The sequence below is a fragment of the Sorex araneus genome, chromosome 1, assembly GCF_027595985.1.
Source record: "Sorex araneus isolate mSorAra2 chromosome 1, mSorAra2.pri, whole genome shotgun sequence".
Lineage (NCBI taxonomy): Eukaryota > Metazoa > Chordata > Mammalia > Eulipotyphla > Soricidae > Sorex > Sorex araneus.
In genome coordinates this window covers 99,007,019-99,028,715 of record NC_073302.1, presented here as the reverse complement: position 1 = coordinate 99,028,715, position 21,697 = coordinate 99,007,019, and the positions used below count along the sequence as shown (strand labels likewise).

Genomic DNA, 21,697 nt, shown 5'->3' with positions numbered 1-21,697 from the left:
TGCTAAGAACAAAGCTTAAAGCTCTGCAAGCATTCCTTGGGAAGGAAGAGTGAGGCCACATAAGTAATTTAACCTCACAGCTTATGATCTTGAAAAATGAGCCAAAAAGGAACCCAAACTAGGAAGGAGGAAGGAAATAATAAACTTAGAATGGAAATTAACAAACTGAAAGCTCAAAAAACAGCGCAAAAGTTCGATGAAACCAAGTGTTGGTTCTTTGAAAACCATGTGATCATGTAACCAGATGCAGAGAAAGTATTTGACAAGATTCAGCACCCATTTATGATAAAAACTCTCAACAAAATGAGAGTTGGAGGAACTTTCACCAGTATAGTCAAAGTGATCAGCATAATCCTAAATGGGGAAACACTAGGAGCCTTCCGTCTAAGATCAGGGACAAGGCAAGGATGCCCTATCTCTTGACTTCTATTTAATATAGTACAGGAAGTACTTGCCATAGCAGTTAGGTAAGAAAAAAATAACAAGGGCATCCAGATAGGAAAGGAAGAAGTTAAGTTCTCACCATTTACAGACGAAATGATACCATTCTTAGAAAATCCTAAAGACTCTACCAAGAAGCTCCTAGGTACAATAGACATGTATAATAGAGGGGCAGGTTACAAATTCATTATTAAGAAATGCATGGCTTCCTATATACAAATAATGAAAGATTAAAAAAGAGATATGAAAAAAACTATCCCATTCACAATTGTACCTCAGAAAATCAAGTACTTCAGAATCACCTTAACTTAAGATGTGAAGGACCTGTACAAGGAAAACAACAAACTACTACTTCAGGCAATAAAAGAAGACACAAGGAAATGGAGAAACATCCCCTGATCATGATCAGAAGGATTAACATCATCAAAATGGCAATATTCCCCAAAGCAGGGTATAGGTTCAATGCAGTCCCTTTAAGGATACCCATCACATTTTCTAAAGAAATAGACAATGTACTCCTGAAAATTCATCACTGTATCACTGTCATCCTGTTGCTCATTGATTTACTCGAGCAGGCACCAGTAGCGTCTCTATTCCTCCCAGCCCTGAGATTTTAGCAGTCTCTCATTTGTCTTTTCCAACAATTAGAGGCTCTTTCAGGGCCAGGGGAATGAGACCTATCGTTACTGTTTTTGGCATACTGAATACGCCATGGGTAGCTTGCCAGACTCTGCAATATTGTAATGAATCACTTGTATCACTTGTCATCCCTGAAATTCATATGGAACAACAAATCCCCACAAATAGCTAAAGCAATACTTGGGAAAAAGAAGATGGAAGCATCACCTTCCGCAAATTCAATCTGTACTGCAAGGCAGGAGTAATTAAAACAGCATGGTATTGGAATAGAGACAGCCTGCAGAGCAATGGAACAGAGCTGAATATACTGACACAGACCCTAAAATATATGACCACTTAATCTTTGACAAAAAAGCAAGAAATGTGAAGTGGAGCAAGGAAAGCCTCTTCAGTAAGTTGTGCTGGGAAAACTGGACAGCTATTTAAAAAAAAAAAATGAACTCAGACCCCTAACACCAGGCACAAAAATCAGATCAAAATGGATTAAAGACCTCAATATCAGACCTGAATCCATAAGGTACATGGAGGAAAACACAGGCAGACATTGAAGCTAAAGACATCTTTAAAGATGAAACACCACTGACCAAGCAAATGAAAGTAAAGATAAACAATGAGAACTGTAAATTTTTTCAATTAAAATCTTCAAATCTTTAGGATCCAATAAACAAAATATTAGTCTTAATGCTAAACTACATAGAAAAAAATAGATTCTATTAAAATGTAAATGAAAAAAAAGACAAAATTACATAATGGGGAAATGTCTGCAAAGCACTTATCAAAAGAGTATTAGTAATAGAATATTTAAAAAATATCTAAAATCAAATTATTAAGGACTTAAGGGTAAATTAAGAATCACTTTAGTAGGGGACTTGCCTTGCTTGTGGCCACCAGGGTTCAATCCTCATTATCCCAGATGGTCCTCCAAATCTTGCCAGGACTGACCCCTGAGTGCAGGGCCAGGAGTAAGACCTGAGCACTTCTGGTGTGACACAAAAACAAAACCAGAATCCCTTGAAAAACCCCGTTAGAAAATAGGCATTCAATGACCCTGGACAAGAACTGAGTGCTGAAAGTAGGTAAAGGGAAACATGTGATAACCTCTCAGTACCTGTATTGCAAACCATACTGTCTGGGAGGAAAGAAAGAGTGAGAGAGTGAAAGAGCAGAAGGGAGGGAGGATGAGAGGAAGGAAAGGCTGGGGGATGAGGGTGGCGGGAGGGAAACCGGCCACACTGGTGCTGGGAAATGTACACTGGGTTGGTGTTGGAACATTATAAATCTGAAACTCAATCAACTTTGTAACTGTCTTACAGTGATTTGATGAAAGAAAGAGAGGGAGGGAGGGAGGGAGGGAGGGAGGGAGGGAGGGAGGAAGGAAGGAAGGAAGGAAGGAAGGAAGGAAGGAAGGAAGGAAGGAAGGAAGGAAGGAAGGAAGGAAGGAAGGAAGGAAGGAAGGAAAAGGAAGGAGAAAAGAAAATAGGCAAATAAATGAAGGGAAAGCTCCTCCCCATGGCAGACCAGTCAGTGAGGGGCATGTGTGCCCTCCAGTGTGGGCCAGTTCAGGCTCCCACTGGTCCAGAAGCACACAGCTGAGTCCTTCCCTCTCCATATTTTTGTGAGGAGCATCCGGTGCATTATTATCCTGAACTTAGAGAAGCGTGGTTGCTCTCATGAACACCCTACTTAGAATCAACTTAATCTTAGCTCCAATCTCCAATGTTCTCTTCCAGTCTCGCAAAAACTCACAAAGGTAATGGTAATAGTAAGAAGTCCTAGAATTCTAGGGCCCAGACTACCAAGAGAGCAAAACCTCAGTCTCCCCATGACTATGCAAGCAACTCCCACTAGACCCAGAAATCAGAGCCATTTGTCCTGCCTGAAAGTTTAACAGGGAACAAAGAGAGCACCAACGAGCAAGCCCACTCCAAGAGCTCCCTGGGGGACGGGTACAAATGGTGGTCTGGAAAGAAGGGACTCCCTCTCAGTCTACCACAGGCATGGTGGTTAGACATCCAGAGTCCCATACACTCAGTGAGGAAAGTAGCTCTGAAGATGCAACAAACATTATCCACCTGTATAGCGTCTCAGATCAAGACTTCAGGGAGAAAATATTTGGGATGCTCAATGAATTCAATGAAACAATAGTACATACACCCATGAAACACAAAATAGTCTAAGAGCATAAATCAGGAAATCACAAACAGAAATTACAGAACTAAAAAAATGTGGTAGGTGAATGAAATATTCACCAGAAGGTCTTAGCAGAGTAACAAAATCAGTGAACCCCAAGATGAGATACAGAAAACACCCAGAAAACAGCAGAGGATGGAAAAAAGCCTCAAAATAAATGAACAGCAGATGAGAGGACTTTGGGGTAAGTTCAAGAGGAGCAAGAATTACTAGGGCCCCAGAGAGCCAGAAAGGCAATTCCAATGAAGAAGCAATAGTCAAAGAAACCATCACTCAGAAGTTCCCAGAGCTGAAAGGTACATTCACCCAGCTTCGAGAAGCCTGAAGAGTACTAGCTGAAAGAAACCCAAATAAAAATACTCCAGGACACATCCTAATTAGAATGACAAAAACCAAACACAGAGGCAGAATACTGAAGGAAACAGGGTCAAGTAAATACATTATTTACAAAGCAGCGTCCTTAAAATTAATAGTATATTTATCAAACAAGACAATGCAGGCCTGAAGAAAACAGTGCAATATAGCTTAAAAAAGAAAAGAAAATCCCCAATGAAATGATTGCCTCACCAAAAATACTTTACCCAGCCAGATTTTCATTCAGATTTGAAAAAGCAATATAGAGTTTCAGTTATAAAACTCAGGAACTTCATATTTCATCAACTCACAACCAACTTTCCAAGAAGAGCCTTCTTTTTTTTTATTCTTTTTATTTTTTTTTATTTTATTAGTTCACCATGTGGAAAGTTACAAAGCTTTCAGGCTTAAGTGTCAGTTATACAATGCTCAAACACCCGTCCCTTCACCAGTGCACATATTCCACCACCAAGAATCATAATATACCTCCCCCCTTTCCCCCACCTCCCCAGCCCCCCACCTTCTTTAAAACAAGGAAAATCTCACAAACATGTCAAATTTCTACTGAAAGATGTCACAAAAACTCCATGATAACAATTTCACTTAATGCCAGTGGCCTAAGTGTACCACTGGAATGACATGGAATGACAGGATGGATTAGAAAATTGAATCCAACCTCTGTTGTGTACAGGAAACACATTTGAACAGTAAGAGAAAATACAGACTTAAAGCAAAGGATTAGAAGACAATATTGAAGCAAAAAACTCCCTCCAAAGGATAGGAGTGGCCACACATAACACAGACTTCAGGCTTAAAAAAGCTGTGTGACAGAGCTGGTCATTTCTTAATGATTACACTAAAAGAACTCACAATGCTAAACACATATACACCTACCAAAGGACAAGCAAAATACTTCAAACAACAGATAGTAGACTAGAAGGAAGACATTGAAAGCAACATGGTAAGTCATTGGAGACTTCAACACTGCTCTGTTACCTTTCCATAGATCAACCAGAGTAAAACTCAGCAAGAAAAACTGACTTTAAAGGAATAAATAGAAAAGGGACTAAGCACACTACGTGTCTGTATTTAAAGGAATAAGTAGAAGAGGGACTAAGCACACTATGTGTGTGTATATATATATATATATATATATATATAAAGGCATACATATATACACACAAATATATGTATACATCACTTGTATCACTTGTCATCCCGTTATTCGACGATTTGTTTGAGTGGGCACCAGTAACGTCTCCATTCATCCCCGTAGCCCCATCCCCATAAAAGCAATTGGATTTTTAAAACATTTGGTTCCGGGGCCAAGATCTCCAAGCCTGCTCAGATTGGGATTGGGCATCTTCCACCCAGATCCCCATTTTCCAGTAGCTAGGCAGTACACCCAGAAACTGCCCCCAGTGCCATGTAATCCCATCAATGACCAATATCCATAGACTATAAAACCAAACTTTCGGAAGCGACATCAAATAGCCTAGTTCTCCCTCTTGGAGAACCTGACAAGCTACCGAGAGTATATTGCCCACTCAGGAGAGCCTGGCAAGCTCTCCATGGTGTATTCATATCTCAAATACAGTAACAGATATATACGTACCTCTCAGAGAGCCCAGCAAGCTACTGAGAGTATTATGCCCACATGGCAAAGCCTGGCAAGCTACACATGGCATATTCGACATGTCAAAAATAGTAACGAAATGTCTCATTCTCCTCACCCTGAAAGAACCTCTAAACTTTGAGAAAGATGAGTAGGGAGAGGCTGCTAAAATCTCAGGGCTGAGTGTAACAGAGACATTAGTAGTGACCGCTTGAGTAAATCAACAAAGAACGGGATGACAATGATATAGTGATACTTGGGTGAAACGTGATACTCCAAGCATAGCTCTTTCAATTCCTCTTTGGGAGACCCGAATAGCGTTCTCACCCTGTTTTCATAGGGCCCAGGTCTCTGAGGCGTATGTCAGTGCAGGAAGAACAGTGGAGTCCAAAAGATATGCTCGAAGCCGGAGGTTCTTTGTCCTCTTAACCACTTCTTCGATGCTCTTGAAGGTGGTTCCATGCTGCTCTCTTCCTCCTGTGCAGTTCAGGTACCAGGTCATTTGTCATGTTGAGTTCTTGACCTAGGTATACATAACTGCTGCATTCGGAGATGTTCGTTCCATGGAGGGCAAATGGAACATCAGGAACTAGTCCATTTCTCATGAACGCTGTCTTCGTGAAATTCAGCTGCAGTCTGATCTTCCCATAATCACCATTTGTGCCACTTGGCTGATATTTGGTGTTATTAGGACAATGTCATCAGTGAAGTGGAGGTGGTGTAGTTGCCGACTGTCTATCTTCACTCCCATTCCTTCCCATTCTAGTCATCGCATGATATTCTCGAGGGTGGCACTGAAGAGTTTTGGTAAAATGGTGTTGCCCTGCCAAACCCCTCTCTTTACGTAGATGATCACTTCTTTGTAAAACGGTGATATCCTGGTGGTGAATCCATAATACAGCTCACAGAGGATCGTGATGTATTGAGTTTGAACATCTTGTTTGGCTAGGGCTTCGATGACCACTTCAGTCTCAACAGAATCAAAGGCCTTCTTTAAATCAATGAATGTTACACAGAGAGCAGCACCTTGAACTCTCACAAAACCTCAATGAGCTTGGTCACCGTGTGGATATGGTCGATCATGCTGAATCCTTTTCGGAACCCAGATTGCTTGCATGGTTGTACTTCGTCTAGTGTTCTGCCTATTCCATTCAGGATGACATGAGTGAACAACTTGTAGATGACAGACAGCAGACAGATTGGGCAATAGTTGCCGATGTTGTGGATGTCTCCCTTCTTGTACAACACAACGGTCCTACTGGTTTTCCACTGAGATGGAATCTTGCATTCAGAGAGGTAGCCTGTGAAGAGCCGAGCCAGTGTATTGACGAGTACTGGTGGCAGATTCTTCAGGTGTTCGGGTTTGACCTTGTCTGGACCGGGTGCTGTATACTTCTTTACTGATGAAATGGCGTGTCACATTTCAGAAGGGAGAACACTGTGAACATCCATCCATCCTTTGGAATTTGGTATGTGGGCAGGTGGCTATCAAAGAGATCCAAGTAGAAGTCATGGATAACCTTCTCCATTGCCCTTCTGGAAGATGTGATAGATCCATCAGGACGTTGGAGGGCAGTCATCTTGGTCTTATAGTTGGTGAAGGACAGGCGGGTGATGTGAATACTTTTCCCAGCTTCTGCTGCATCAGCCAACACTGCTGCTTTTCTCTCTTTGAGTTCTCTGCACAGCTTTGAATGCTCAGATGTTACCTTGTGATTGCCTGAGGCTCATGCCAAACCACATTGGCGAATGAACTCGAGAGTCTCCGAGGACAGGTATCTTTTTGTGACTTTCTCTCTTGGCGTTCTTCACACAATCTTGGAGGTGCTGAACCAGTTGATTATATTCCTCGTTGATGTTGTCAACAATGGCATCTTCCCATATTGCTGCAGTAGTGCCAAAGAGCTCCCAGTTGGTGGCTGTTCTAGGAGTTCTGTTCTTAAACTTTGCAGTCTTTTCTCCCTGCTCTCTGAAGTAGAATTTTGCATGAAGGAGACAGTGTGGTCTGATCGCATTTGGAATTTTGGGGCAATAGCAACATCAGTCAGGTTAAAACATTGATCGAATATGATGTGGTCATTTTTCTTGTGGAAGTGTTCATCATGAGACTCACATGTACAACATTTAGATTCAGCCTTCTGGAACTGCGAGTTACCATGGATGGTCTTAGTCAACATGATAAACTCAGACATTCTTTCACCCTGTTTGTTCCATTCTAGGCCATGGGTCCTGATGTGGAGTTCTTTGCGTGACTTTCTAGGTCCTATCTTGGCATTAAAATCACCAACAATGGCCTTGTAGAAGGTGTGGTCTTCTTTATATAACATATATATGTATAAATGGCTCTGAACCATCAACTGAATCATCAAAAAGCCGAATACACATTCTCACATTCTTTTCCAATGCACATGGGTCATTCCACAAGATAGACTATATGCTGGGCCATGAAACACACCTCCATAAAAGTCAAGAGGATAGAAGTCATATCACTTATTTTTTCAGATCATGATGTACTGAAAATACAACACAATCACAAGTAGAAATGAAGAAATAATGTTGAAAACCAAACACTAACAACCAGTGGGTCAAAGAGGAAATGAAAAGAAATCAAGATATTCCAGGAAACAAACAAAAATGATGGCACAGGCTACCAGAACTTATGAGACAAACAAAAGTGGTGTCAAGAGGAAAGTTCATAGCTCTGCAAGCATTCACCAGGAAGGAAAAAGGGCCCACATAAATATCCTAACTGCAGAGCTGAAGAAATTGGACAGAGACCAATAAAAAGAACCCAAAGCAGGAAGAAGGAAGGAAATAATAAAACTTCAAGCAGAGATTAACGAATTTGAATCTGAAAGTACAATCCAAAAGATTAATGAAACTAAAGCTATTTATTTGGAAAAAAAAATAAACAAGATAAGAAATCACTAGCAATACTCACAGAGAGATAGAGAGAACTCTAATAAACCAAATTCTAAATGAAAGAGGTGACATCACAATAGATACCAAAGAAATTTAAAGGATTCTCAGACAATGAAAATCTTTATGTCATGAAACAAAAGAACCTAGAAAAAAATGGACAAATTCTTGGACTCCTATAAACTCCAAGGTTGAGTCAAGAGGACAGAGAACACCTGAGCAAGATGTGCCCCAAAAACAATAACAAAAGACCAATCCTTTTCAGACTCTTGCAGAAAATCAAAGACAGGAAAACAGACCTAGTTTCTGTGAGGCAAACACTAACCTGATGCTAAAACAGAGACAGCTTTGTGCTGCCCTTTTCTGTAACAGAAATTACAGATCAATACCCCTGAAGGTTTTCAAAAAAACACTAGTAAATCAAATCCAACAAACACATCAACAAAGGTCATACACCAGGGCCTAGTATGATTCATCCCGGAATGCAAGGTTGGTTTAACATACTATAGCACTGAAGCACTGTTGTTCATCCATTTGCTCAAGTGGGCACCAGTAATGTCTCCACTGTGAGACTTGTTGCTACTGTTTATGGCATATCGAATACACCACGGGTAGCTGACCAGGCTCTGCCGTGTTGGCAGGATACTCTCGACAGCTTGCTGGGCTCTCCGAGAGGAATGGAGAAATCAAACCCGGATCGGCCGCATGCAAGGCAAACGCCCTACCTGCTGTGCTATCGATCCACAAGTCAATAAATAAAATGTACCCTATAAATGAGAAAAATATAAAAATCTAATCACATCAATAAATGCAGAGAAAGCATACAAGATTCAGCACCCAGTCATGATTTAGAAAGAAAGAAAGAAAGAAAGAAAGAAAGAAAGAAAGAAAGAAAGAAAGAAAGAAAGAAAGAAAGGAAGGAAGGAAGGAAGGAAGGAAGGAAGGAAGGAAGGAAGGAAGGAAGGAAGGAAGAAAGAAAGAAAGAAAGAAAGAAAGAAAGAGAAAGAAAGAAAGAAAGAAAGAAAGAAAGAAAGAAAGAAAGAAAGAAAGAAAGAAAGAAAGAAAGAAAGAAAGAAAGAAAGAAAGAAAGAAAGAAAGAAACCCTCTCTCAAGAAAATAGGAGTTGAAAAAACTTCCCTCAACAGAGTCAAAGCCGTTTACCACAAGCCCACAGCAAGCATTACTCTCAATGGGGAAAAACCAAAACCTTCCCTCTAAGATTAGGCACAAGACATAGTCGCCTATTCTCACCACTTCTCTCACCTGCTCTACCAATTAGCAAAAAAAAAAAAAGGTATTAAGGGCATTCAGATAGGAAAAGGGAAAAGAAGTCAAACTCTCATAATTTGCAAATGACATAATACTTAATACTATACTTAGAAATCCCTCAAGACTCTACCAAATAAAAGATCCAATAAGGGATTCATGTAGTAAAGTTGTAGGCTACAAAACCACTTCAAAAAATTCATGGAGTTTTCCTGTATGTAAATAATGGAAACGAAGAAAGAAAACTTTAAGAAAAATTACATTCACAATTCTGCTTTAGAAAATGAAGTATTTAGGAACCATTTTATCAAAAGAAACAAAGGACTTATACAAATGAAACTATAAAACATTGCAAAGAAATATAAGAGGACACAAGGAAGTGGGAACAAGAAAAAGGGAACATCCCCACTGGGAGGATTAACATCATCAAAATGATGAAAATCCCCAAAGCATTACACAAATTCAAGGCAGTCCCTATATGTATACTTAAAGAAATAACAAAGAAATAGATCAAACACTACTAAAACTCATATGGAACCAAACCACCCCTCAATGGCCAAGAAATCCTTGGGCAAAAGATGTGAAGCATCACTCTCCTCAACTTTATTTTTTTATTATTTATTTATTTTTTTTTTTATTGAATCACCATGTGGAAAGTTACAAAGCTTTCAGACTTAAGTCTCAGTTACACAATGTTCGAACACCTATCCCTTCACCAGTGCACATATTCATTCCACCACCAAGAACCACAGTAAACCTTCCCCCACCCCCTCAGCCCCCCACCCCACCTGTGTAGCTGACAAATTTCACTTTACTTTCTCTTTACTTTGATTACATTCAACAAAAACTCACTATTATTGTTTGGAGTTTCCACCCCCCAAAGTCAGACCTGCTGGAAAGGAAGCATTTGATAATTTGTTTTCCACTTCTGTCTCCTCAACTTTAAACTGTACTACAAAGTAATAGTAATTAAAACAACATGGTACTGGAATAGGACAGACTCATATCAATGGACTAGAATTGAGAATCCAGAGAAAGATCCTAAGGTATATGATCAGTTAATCTTTGATAAAGGAGCAAAAGATATGAAGCGGAGCAAGGAAAGCTTCCTCAACAAGTAGTGTTGGGAAAACTGTCAACTACATGCAAAAATAAATAACTCAGACATCTTTCTAACACCATGCACAAAATTAAACTAAAAATGATTTTCAGACTTGAATCTGTAAATTACATTGAGTAAAACATAACAGAACTCTCCATGACACTGAAGCTAGAGGCATCTTCAAGGATGCTATGCCACTGGTCAAACAAGTGGGAGCAAAGATAAGCAAATTTGAGTACATTAAATTAAGAAGCTTCAACACCTGAAAGGAAATAGTGACCAAAATATAAAGGCACAACAGCAATTGGAAGAAATTATTTACCCAATACTAACTGGATAAATGGTTAATATCTAAGACAAAACATACTATAAACATCCATCCCATCAAAATTCAGGTAGAAGAGATAAATAGAAACTTCTTCAAAGAAGACATAAAATTGCAAAACAGCAAATGAAAAATATACTCTGCATCACTAATCATCATGGAAATGCAAATCAAAACAATGAGATATTGGTTCACATCATAGAGACCGGCATACATCAAAAAGAATAACCATCGCTGGTATGGATGTGGGGAAAATGGACCCTCATTCACTGCTGCTGAGATGTCAACTGGTGAACTTCCACATGGTCTAGCAAGTCAGTCCTGGGAACATACCTCACAGGCCCAAACACAAGATGCAGAAAAACATATCTGCACTACTCTGTTCACTGCAGCACTATTCACAAGAGTCAAAAGCTGGAAGCAGTCCACTTGTCCAAGTACAGAGATGACTGGATAAGGAAATGATGACACATATACGCAATGAGGTGTCACTCAGCAGTGAGAAAGATGAAGCCAGGCAATTTGCTGCTGTGTGAATGGAGCTGGAGATTATCATGCAGTGTGAAGTGAGTCAGGGTCCGAGGGGCAGACATAGAGCAATCTCTCTCAATGCAGGATATAAACAGTAGGGCAAAGAGCAAATGCCCGAAGGCAGTGAAGAAGAACACGAGAATGGTCTTCAGGAGGAAGTTTACCACTGGGACAGGTGGGGTGGAAGCACTGTTCAGAGAAGGGAGCACTAAGCCAACAATGGAGGCAAAAAGGCAGGTTGGGGGGGACTGGGCACACTTGTGGAGAGAAGTGGACACTGGTGAAGGGACTGATGCAGGAATATGGCACACCTGAAACAATCTGAGTAACTTTTTAACTTTGTAAATCAGTGTGAAGCAAATTACAGCTTTAATTTTTTAGAAAGGAGAGAGACACTTTTGCTGAGTCATCTCAGGTAGTGGTCTCTGGCTCAGATCTCTGGAGCTGAAGGCCAGGCGACCCACCCACCCTGGGCCCTGCTCCACGACTAATCTCAAAGAAAAAGCAAGCAGCTGGTCATCACAGTTCCACAGATCCTGGAGCATATGGGCTGCACAAATTCTCCCAATTTCACAGTCCAGACTATCCAAAATTGGATGAAAAGTTGTACAGAAGCTCACTAAGTCGTTTATTTTCTCCCAGATTTTATTTTATTAAAATAAATCACAATTGTCAGCTTCCCTCCACCAGTGTTCCCCGGTTCCCCCACACCCCCGCCCCAGCCCCAACCTACCACCTTAATAGGCTCCTGTCACTGTCACTGTCATCCCGTTGCTCATCGATTTGCTCAAGCAGGCACCAATAACGTCTCCATTGTGAGAGACTTATTGTTACTGCTTTTGGCATATTGAATATGCCACGGGGAGTTTGCCAGGCTCTGCTGTGAGGGCAGGATACTCTCGGTAGCTTGCTGGGCTCTCTGAGCAGGGCAGAGGAATCAAACCAGGGTCAGCCGCGTGCAAGGCAAACACCCGACCTGCTGCACTATCGCTCCAGCCCTAAGCTTGGTTATTAAAGTTGGGTCTTGTGATTTCAGTGTTGTGGACTCTGGTTTGGATATTCAACTCTATCATTCCTTAACTCCACTGAATGACCTGAATGCCCCTCACCCTGCCCCTGCTGCTTCTCACCCATCATTTTTCCCCTTCCTCTTCACTCTGTTTCATTCCTTCTCTTCCCTACACTCTGGGGCTAAAGGGTGATCAGGTACCCCCTCTTTAAACCATTGTATTTTTTCAGCCAGTTACTCTAAATACCTCACGTAAGTGATATCATCCTGTGTTCACCCTTCCGTCTTGCTTCATTTAACATGATTCATTCAAAAGGACATATGCACACCACTATTCATTGCAGCACTCAGTACAATAGCTAAGATTTGGAACCAACCTAGATGTCTGACAACAGATTGGTGGGTCATAACGATGTGGTATATATGCACAATGGAATATAACAACGAAAAACAACACAGAAGGCTGAACTAGCACCCAAAGCTCAGTAAATTCTCAATGACTTCAGTAACACCATTGTGAGACACATGCTGTAACAAGCAATATAAAATAATTATTTTGTTCCTCCTAAGAGGTAGCTTGGGAAAACTGAGGACATTTGCTGGAGGAAGGTCATGTTGACTGTGGGACTGGTATTGGAACACTGATATCTGGAACAACTATATAATGAACAATTCTGTAAAGCATGGTGTTTATACAAAGTTCAAACATAAAATGATTCAGTAAAGGCAAAGTTATTAATTAAAAAAAAGTTTGAAGACTGTTTTACCAGAGAATATGTAGATGGCAAATAAGCACATGAAATGATATCTGGCATCATTAGTCATTAAAGAAATGCAAGTTAGGGGCCTGAGTGATAGTATAGTGAGTAGGGTGTTTGCCATCCCTTTAGCCGACCCTGGTTTGATCCCCAGGATCCCATCTGGTCCCCTGAGCACCATCAAGAGTAATTCCTGAGTGCAGAACCAGGAGTAACCCTTGAGCATCTCTGGGTGTGAGGGCTGGGATGTGACTTAGCCTTGCATGTGTGAGGCCCTTGATTTGACTCCTAGAAACACAAAACAACAAACAAAACTCAACACAATATAGTATCACTACATATCCAGAATGCCTATACCAGAACACGAACACCTAGGAAATTGGTGCACAGACTCTAGGGTATTATGGAAAATAACACGGAGATTGCTCAAAAATCTAAGAATTGAGCTGCCATACGACCAAGCAATTCCACTCTGAGTAGCTTCCCCCAGGACATACAAACATCATTCAAAAGTCCATATGGGACATAAGTCCACCGTCATGTACTGCAGCATTTAGTACAGTAGCTACAATATGAACTTCAGTGTACAACAATAGATGAGTAGATTATAAAGATGTGGTATATATACACAATGAAATTCTATGCAGCTGCCAGGAATGATGGAATTATGAAATTTAATGCAACTTGAATGGAACTGGAAGACCTGGTAAGTGAAGAAAACAAGAAGAAAAACAAACACAGGATGATCTTGTTTATCTGTAGTTTATAAAGTAACTGCCCCAGGGAATGCAATATAGTAAAAAGGTGGGGACCCAAATCACCCCTGATCCCAGAGTACAGGAGTATAGGGAGGAGGACATGGAAGGAAGAAACCGTGGTGGGGAGTCAGAAGCAGCAGATAGGGGGTGGGGAGGGGCAGCATTAAGGGTCTCAGGTACACGGGTGGTGTAGAGGTGGTATAATGGTCACGGTCACAGTCATCACGGTCAACTCATTGTTCATCGATTTACTCAAGCAGGCACCAGTAACGTCTCCACTTGTCCTAGCCCTGAGATTTTAGCAGCCGCTCCTTACTCATCTTTCCCGATTGGAGGCTCTTTCAGGGTCAGGGGAATGTTATTGTTACTGTTTTTGGCATATTGAATATGCCACAGGGAGCTTGCCGGGCCCTGCTGTGCAGGCAGGACACTCTCTGTAGCTTGCTAAGGTCTCCGAGAGTCATACATATTTATTTTCCTCTATGATGATGTGTCACACAACACTACGTTCACTCAAGTGTGAGGCTCGGCCTGAGCATGTGGAAAGCGGCCTGGAGTGTGGCAGTGGTTGGGTTGTGGAGGTAGCTGCCAGGGCTGGGTCCCCTGGGGCGGGGAGGACTCTCACCCAGCCTCCTCTGGGGCGCCCCGAGTAAAAACAGCCTGGTGCGGAGTCTGGTGACAGGGGTATGAGAGCCTCATTTCTGGCTCCCTCCTGGGAGAAGCAGCCATGAGTAGAGGTGGTCTAGCTATAGATCCAAATTGCTGTCAACAACAATGAAAACATGAAGTTCAAACTACAATGACCAAACTTAAAAATGTATCTGTCAAAGACGCAGAGGGGAGTTGGAGGTATGTAGGGACACTATGGGGGGAGAAGTTGACACTGGTGGTAGGGCTGGTACTAGAACATGGTATGCCTAAAACTCAGCTATGAAATGCTTTGTAAATCATGGTGTTTTATTTTAAAAAGATAAATTTAAAACAGTAAAAGAGTCTGGGGAAAGTCTAGCAGTTTCTTATAAAACTATGAATATAACTACCAGATGACTCAGACACTATATTCCTGGGCATTTTTCTCAAAGAACTGAAGACTTAGGTTTACACTGTATTGTATGTGTAGAGTAGCTTTTTTATTTATTTATTAATAGTCTAGCAATGGAAAAAATCTAGATGTTACTTAGTGTAGAACATCTATACCAGATTCAGTAGTTAAAAGGAACCAACCTAAATGATTCTCCAGAAAAGTATGCTGTGTGAAAGCAAAAAGAAAAAGAAAAACCACAACAAAAACCCATCATAAAAGGTTAGACCTTGTGTAAAATAGTAAAAACTAAGTGAAAACAGCAGATTACCACTAGTCCAGAATTGAGGAGGTGGCCGTGGCCTTAAAAAGGCAACCTGAATTACTCTGGTGGTAATGGGAAATTCTCTGTCTTCATAATAGCAAAGCCCTGGAAGTGTCTTGTGCTATGGGTTATCAAGATGCTGTAACTGAAGAGGAAGGGTAAGGGCCAAAGGGAATGTTATTTCCTGCAATTACACATAAACCTACAATTGCCTCCAAAAGTTCTACTCAAAAAGTAAAGCTCTCTTATCATTGCAAAAGAAAATTAAACATAAATTAAAAGTAGTGCTCTCATGAACAAACTTGATTTTAAAGACTACTCTCTGGACAAGAAGTATATATACATGTATTAAAAACATTTTCCTCAGTCACATATGCACACAATACTGTAACAAGACAGTTCGGACACTAAAACTGAGACTTCTCTAAAAGACAATGGAGTGAAAAGAAGCCCCAGCTACAGGACGAAACATCTAAAAACCCCAGGTGAGTCATTTGGGACTCACTTTCAGGCAACAGATGAAGTGTTCCTACCATAAACTGCTAACTTAGAAAGACTGCTGGAACAAGCAGTTCCCCATGCTTCCCACGTCTCAGGCCCCCAAAGAGCTTCAGTTTGTAAAACAGCCATTGATATGTACTGTATTAAATACTGACTGAGAAATCTTTGTAAAGATTAGTGTTCACAGAGACACTCACTGGCCGTCAGGAGAGTGAGGTCACTGCACATCATGAAGCCTCTAGAGAACTCATGCTCACTTTTAAAGAAAAACTGAGAAAGGCAAATAACAACTTATTACGAAAATCAAGGTCCACTGACTTATCTGCAAAGATAAACCTAACAGGGTACATGAAAGGAATTTAAAAATACTAAACAAATCACGCATTCTTTTAAAGAAAAAGGGTGAATCACAAAAATATGCCTCAGGTCCAAATGGTGGACCATTTGGGCCATCCCACTGTTGAATGAGATCACTGGGTTTGTGTTGTTTTATGTGTTCAAAACCGTAATAAAAATAATTGCAGAGGCCTCTTTTCTTCGTCCTCTCCTCGCAATGGAGATTTGTGCTGTTTCTTCATGTTATTGTGGTTGTATAGAGGTAAAACCTTCCAGCCACAGAGACAGGGTGGGGTGGGGGGTTGGGGGTGGAGGGATGCTGGGATCATTGGTGGTGGAGAATGGGCACTGGTGGAGGGATGGGTATGCCATCATTGTGTGACTGAAACACAAGCACCAAAGTTTGTAAGTCTGTAACTGTACCTCATGATGATTCACTAATAAAATATTTTTTAAAAAAAAATCGCAGCTCGCGGGGTGATGTACAACAGACAGGATGCTTGCCTTGCAACTCTTAACGGGTTCCACCAGGTTCCATCGCACTGCGGGCCCCCCGCCAGGAACCTGGATACATAAAGGGCTGCAGGACAGAGTGAAGGGAGCCTGCAGCCCCACCCCAGGGAGAGGCAGGAGCCCAGGCAGCGGGAGGAGGGGGTGGGGGGAGGAGGAGGGATGGCAAGAGCCCAGGGCCCGGCTGGAACCCGGGAGGGGGTCGGCAGGACCCCAGGGGCCCAGCAGGAGCCCAGAGGGCGGGCACAGTGGCCGCCCCATCCCATAGCGCGGGCAGCAGCGCCCCCACCTGCGGGTCAGTCAGGGTGGGGTCCCGGGTCCAGGGGACTGGAGGGAGGCCCGAGACTCACCAGGTGCCGCGACTTCTCCGAGGCCATGGTACCGAGCAGGACTGCGGGAAGGCGGGAAGAAGGCCCTAAGCAGCGCCCCACTGCCAGGAGAGACGAGGGACCCACGGATGGAAAGCGCGGGACTGGCCGGGGGCTAACGGGCGGGGGACCGGCCAGGGACTGGGCGCGCCAGGAGGGGCGGGGCGAGGACGAAGTGAGCCAGGAGGGGCGGGGCAGTCAGGGGGCGTGGCGTGACAGAAAGGGGAGGGTCTATACGGAAGGGGAGGGGCTGGGCGGGGCGCACAGGGAAGGGGGCGGGGCGACAAGAAGGGATGTGGCCGGGTTCGGGGGCGCACCGGGAAAGGGGCGTACCAGATGGGGCGCAAGGGGAAGGGAGGAACCTGGGCGGTGCCTCCCGGTAACCACGGCGACGTGGGGCGCTCCCGAAAAGGGACGGGGGGCCTGGGCGGGGCGCACGGAGAGGGGCGGGGCCCGGGCGGGGCTAGCGGATAGGAGCGGGGCCCGGGCGGGGCGTCCCGGTAACCACGGCGACGCGGGGGGACAGGGGCGTCCCAGCTCTCAGAGCCGGGCAGCCGGTGCCCCAGGAGCCACGGTAGGGGCCATCCCAGCGGGAAGGGTGACCACAGGAGCCCTGGCGGCCGCAGGAGGCCGGAAGTGGGCGTGGCGCGAGCGGGCCGAGAGTGCGGAGCGGGGGCCGGAAGTGGGCGTGGCCGGGGCGGGCGAGGTGTAGGGGCGCGGCCAGGCGAGCGGGTCCGGCGCGCGGGCCGCGGTGGCGCCGGCCTGAGCCCCGATGGACGCGCAGCCGCTCGGGCCCGACGCCGTGCTGGGCTTCCTGGCGGAGCGCGGGGGCCGGGCGCCGCACGCCGAGCTGGTGCGGCACTTCAGGGCCGCCCTGGGCGGAGAGGCCGAGCAGCGCGCCCGCGCGCGCGCCCACTTCAAGGACCTGGTCAATGCCGTGGCCACGGTGCGCACCGACCCCGCCGACGGCACCAAGTACGTGCAGCTCAAGCGCCAGTTCCGCGAGGGCTCGCCGCCCGCCGGGGCGGGGGCCGCGGGCGACGGCCGCGCCCCGGGCCCCGCCGCCCCGCCCGCCCCGCTCGAGCCCCGCCAGGACCCCGCGCCGGGCGCCCGGTCCCCGCAGCCTCGGCGGGGCGGCCCCGCGGCGGGCGGCGGGCGCGCGCGGGGCGGCGGCGAGCCGGACGCGGCGTCTGCGGGCCCGGCGGCCGAGGACGAGGGCGGCGGCGCGGTGACGCTGGACCCGCTGGAGCACGCCTGGATGCTGTCGGCCGCCGACGGCCGCTGGGACAGCCTGGAGGGGCTGCTGGGCTGCGAGCCCGCGCTGCTGACCAAGCGCGACTTCATCACCGGCTACAGCTGCCTGCACTGGGCCGCCAAGCACGGCCGGCACGAGCTGCTGGCCATGCTGGTCAGCTTCGCCGGCCAGCACCGGCTGCCCGTGGACATCAACGCCCGGACGAGCGGGGGCTACACCGCCCTGCACCTGGCGGCCATGCACGGCCACGTAGAGGTGGTGAAGCTGCTGGTGGGCGCCTACGACGCGGACGTGGACGCCAGGGACTACAGCGGGAGGAAGGCCTCGCAGTACCTGAGCCGCGGCACGGCCGAGGAGATCCGGAGCCTGGTGGGCGCCCTGGAGGAGGAGGCGCCGGAGGGCGGCGCGGCGGGCGGCGGGAGCGGCCGCTGGCGGCTCTCTCGGGTCCTGCCCGCGCACCTGCTCGCCCACCGGCCCGCGCACGCGGCCGAGGACGCCGGCGACCTCCCGCACTCCGGGCTGGAGGGGGGCGCGGCGCGCAGGGGCCCCCACGCCGCGCGCGCCAGGCCCCGGCTTGGCAGACTCCGCTTCCGGACGCAGGGGGTCCCGGGCGCGGCACCCTGCAGGCCGCCGGAGCCGCCCCCAGACGAGGAGGAGGAGGACGAGGAGGAGGGGGAGCGGGCGCCCCGCGGACAGGCGTCCGCGCTCAGACTCAGACCCAAGTCCAGTGTGTTCGGGTAGGGCGGTTCGGCTCTTCCCGCACGCACACAGCCGGGCGCCGGCCGGGGGGTCTGGAGAGTCACCCCGTGCTGGGTCGTGGGGGGCGCGTAGGCCGCATCCGAGTCCGAGCTCGGCGCTGTGTCCACCCCGGTTCCGTTTCTGGGTGTGAGCGGGTGCTTAGTCGGGGCAGGAGGCGCGGGTGGGATGCCTTCGTGTCGGCTTCAGTGGTTACACTCCCAGGAACAAAGAATCTCAAGTTGTCTGAAACAAAGCTGCGTGCTGTTCTGGATTGTTTCGCTGTTTTACTACTGAAGGTCAAGTTGGTTGAAACTAAGAAATGCTAAGAGAATATAATGTTGAGGGGGTGGGAGAATCTTGTTGGTGTCCTACTTGGTCAATTGTCTCGGCTTTACTCATGGAAGAAGTAGGCAGTGTTCACTTGAGTTCATCTGTAGTATGGCTTTCTCGAAACTATCGTTAACACCCTGGTCCTCGGTATTAAGGAAAACAATTAACAAATCTGTATCTAAAGAAAACTCTTAACAAGAACCCACGGTACTCTGGAAGTGCTTCCTCTGCTTCTGATCATAACTTGTTTTCTCCTCTGAAAGTCCAAACGTGCTGAGCTTGTTGTCCAGGGGAACCGTGTAGCCATTGGTCATTTTTTTCATGACCCTATTTAATGAGTTGCTTATAGAAATCATTTCTAGTGAAATTACTAAGAACAGGAATAAATCATATTGAGCCTGTGCTTCTGTGAAGTAATTCAGCAGAGTGATTTTTATGTAAGGTACAGTTTTTATTTTACTATAAAGTACAACTCGTGATTGCTCTGTGGCAGTGCTTGAAATACTAAATCCTTTCAATTTTCCATATTTACTAGAATATATTCTAAACTTACAGTAAAGTTACTGAAAAGCTGAGTAGTAAATCTGCTTAGTTAAAAATAGCACTTTATAAAAGAGAAAAGAGAACAGATGGGTCTATTTCTATCCTTAAGTGCTGCTGGCTATTGAATCCCTCTGCATATATATATGGAAAATAGCATTCATTAAATACTTAAATGCAGTTCTTAATTACATTTCACTAAAATATATTAAGACAATGTATTTATAGTTATTTAAAAGTTTAACTTACAAGCATATTAAATCAACTCTGACATGATTCAAAACAACTTTTGTGGGAGACTAATTACAAGGCTTTCTCCCTTGGTCTTTTTGGTCTCTTAATTGCTGAAACATAAGGACCTTTTCACCTATAGACATTACTTACGGCTTGGAGCTTGACTAGATCAAAATGAATTGCACAGAGCTACAATGTCTAACATTCACAAGCTATCAATTTCCCAAATCGCAGAAATATTTAACAAGTTTGTCAAATGTCTAGAGGGAATTATGTTTAAAAACTAATGAAAAATATTCACAGAGCATATATAAACTAGCCTTTTGTGTGCCTTTGATTTAGAATTATTAAAATGGACCATGTTCATATGATAAGCACTTTTATCTATACATGTAGGATACACTCTACTTTTGTATACAGTCTACTGTTGTGTAAATTACAAATAGTTATTCTTGGGCCAGAGAGATTAGCTCAGAAAAGTTGGTACAGGTTTGCCCGCACACTCAGTCCCCAGCACCCAGTAGTCCTCCATTAGGGGTGACTTCTGGATAGCTTTGGAGCACTGCCAGATGTGGCTCAGAAAACAAAATGAAACCAAAAAAATTATTATTTGAAAGTGAACATTCTTGTATATGCTTACCTGTATCTGGTGCAGAATAAGCTATATTTCCACTGAAGAATATTACATGTCTGACGTGAAAAACTAAAGTGAAATTTAAGATTAGACACTTCAGAACAGTCTAAGTGCCCTCTTAAATGGTCAGTATTAAACTTCTGTGTATGTTAATAACTAGCACAAAAGTCTATAATTTGCTACATATTTAGGTATTGAGTCAGTCTTTAAATTGCTTTTCACATTCAGAATTTTTACTTTCTCTGTAGGATATACTTTAAAAAGAAATCATTCCTGAGAGGAACTACTTATAGCATTCTTTGTAATGATGTGCTCATTCTCAGGAATTTAACCTTTTTTAAAGCTACTTAACATTCCTCCTATTTTTTTATTTCCAAATCAAGATTATTAAAAAGCAAGTTGCTTGTGAGTTTTGGTATTTGCGGAGTAGTGCCTGCTATTCATAGAAATACGGGCATAAGTTATTAGATGTTTGTTAATGTGAAACTGGCAAAGCCCATGTATGTCTTACATATTTCTTGTAGGTACATTGAGACTAATGAATGTCACAGTTCTCTTCCTTTTTTGTTACATAAACTATAGCTAATTTGAAAACCTGGTACTATTTTGTTCATGCCTGAAATCTAAAATCTTGCAATCCAGGGTGCCTTGTGTCTTATATTTTAAATAAATGAAACTCTAGGATTTTAAAATGTAAATCTGTAGTGTTTGTTTTGTCAGAATAAAAGGTATGCAGGATTTTTCGCCTCTGAGTTACCTAAATTAATTCATCTTTTATAATTTTTACCTGTATAGTGTTGTATAATTCACACAATGCCTTCTGAAGTTCTAACTTATTTGATCCTTTTTTTAATTCATTCAAGTTACCAGCCTTTTATCCCTAAGTTATAGATAAATAGTAGATGATTCTGTTTAGACTCCCTAAGTCCCAGTGACAGTAAGATTGTAAGATTCGGTGCTGGGTATGAGGAAGCGGGGCTTGGAGGGGAGATGGGGGT

General features: G+C 44.4%; 2 protein-coding genes across 2 annotated transcripts in view; one reads left to right on the top strand and one right to left on the bottom strand.

Moving 5' to 3' along the window:
* Nucleotides 1–17,064, bottom strand: part of SEPTIN10 (septin 10) — a 104,216-nt gene extending 87,152 nt beyond the window's left edge. Inside the window, exon 1 of the mRNA XM_055140046.1 lies at nt 16,951–17,064. Within this exon, the coding sequence (XP_054996021.1) occupies nt 16,951–16,977 (27 nt within the window). The 5' untranslated portion in view covers nt 16,978–17,064. The remainder of the gene's footprint in view (nt 1–16,950) is intronic.
* A 611-nt stretch (nt 17,065–17,675) lies between these two features.
* On the top strand, nt 17,676–21,437 carry SOWAHC (sosondowah ankyrin repeat domain family member C). Its single transcript, XM_055126185.1, has one exon. It carries the CDS (start codon nt 17,741–17,743, stop codon nt 18,962–18,964), a length of 1,224 nt encoding a protein of 407 aa, XP_054982160.1. The 5' UTR covers nt 17,676–17,740; the 3' UTR covers nt 18,965–21,437.
* Nucleotides 21,438–21,697: the final 260 nt, after the last annotated feature.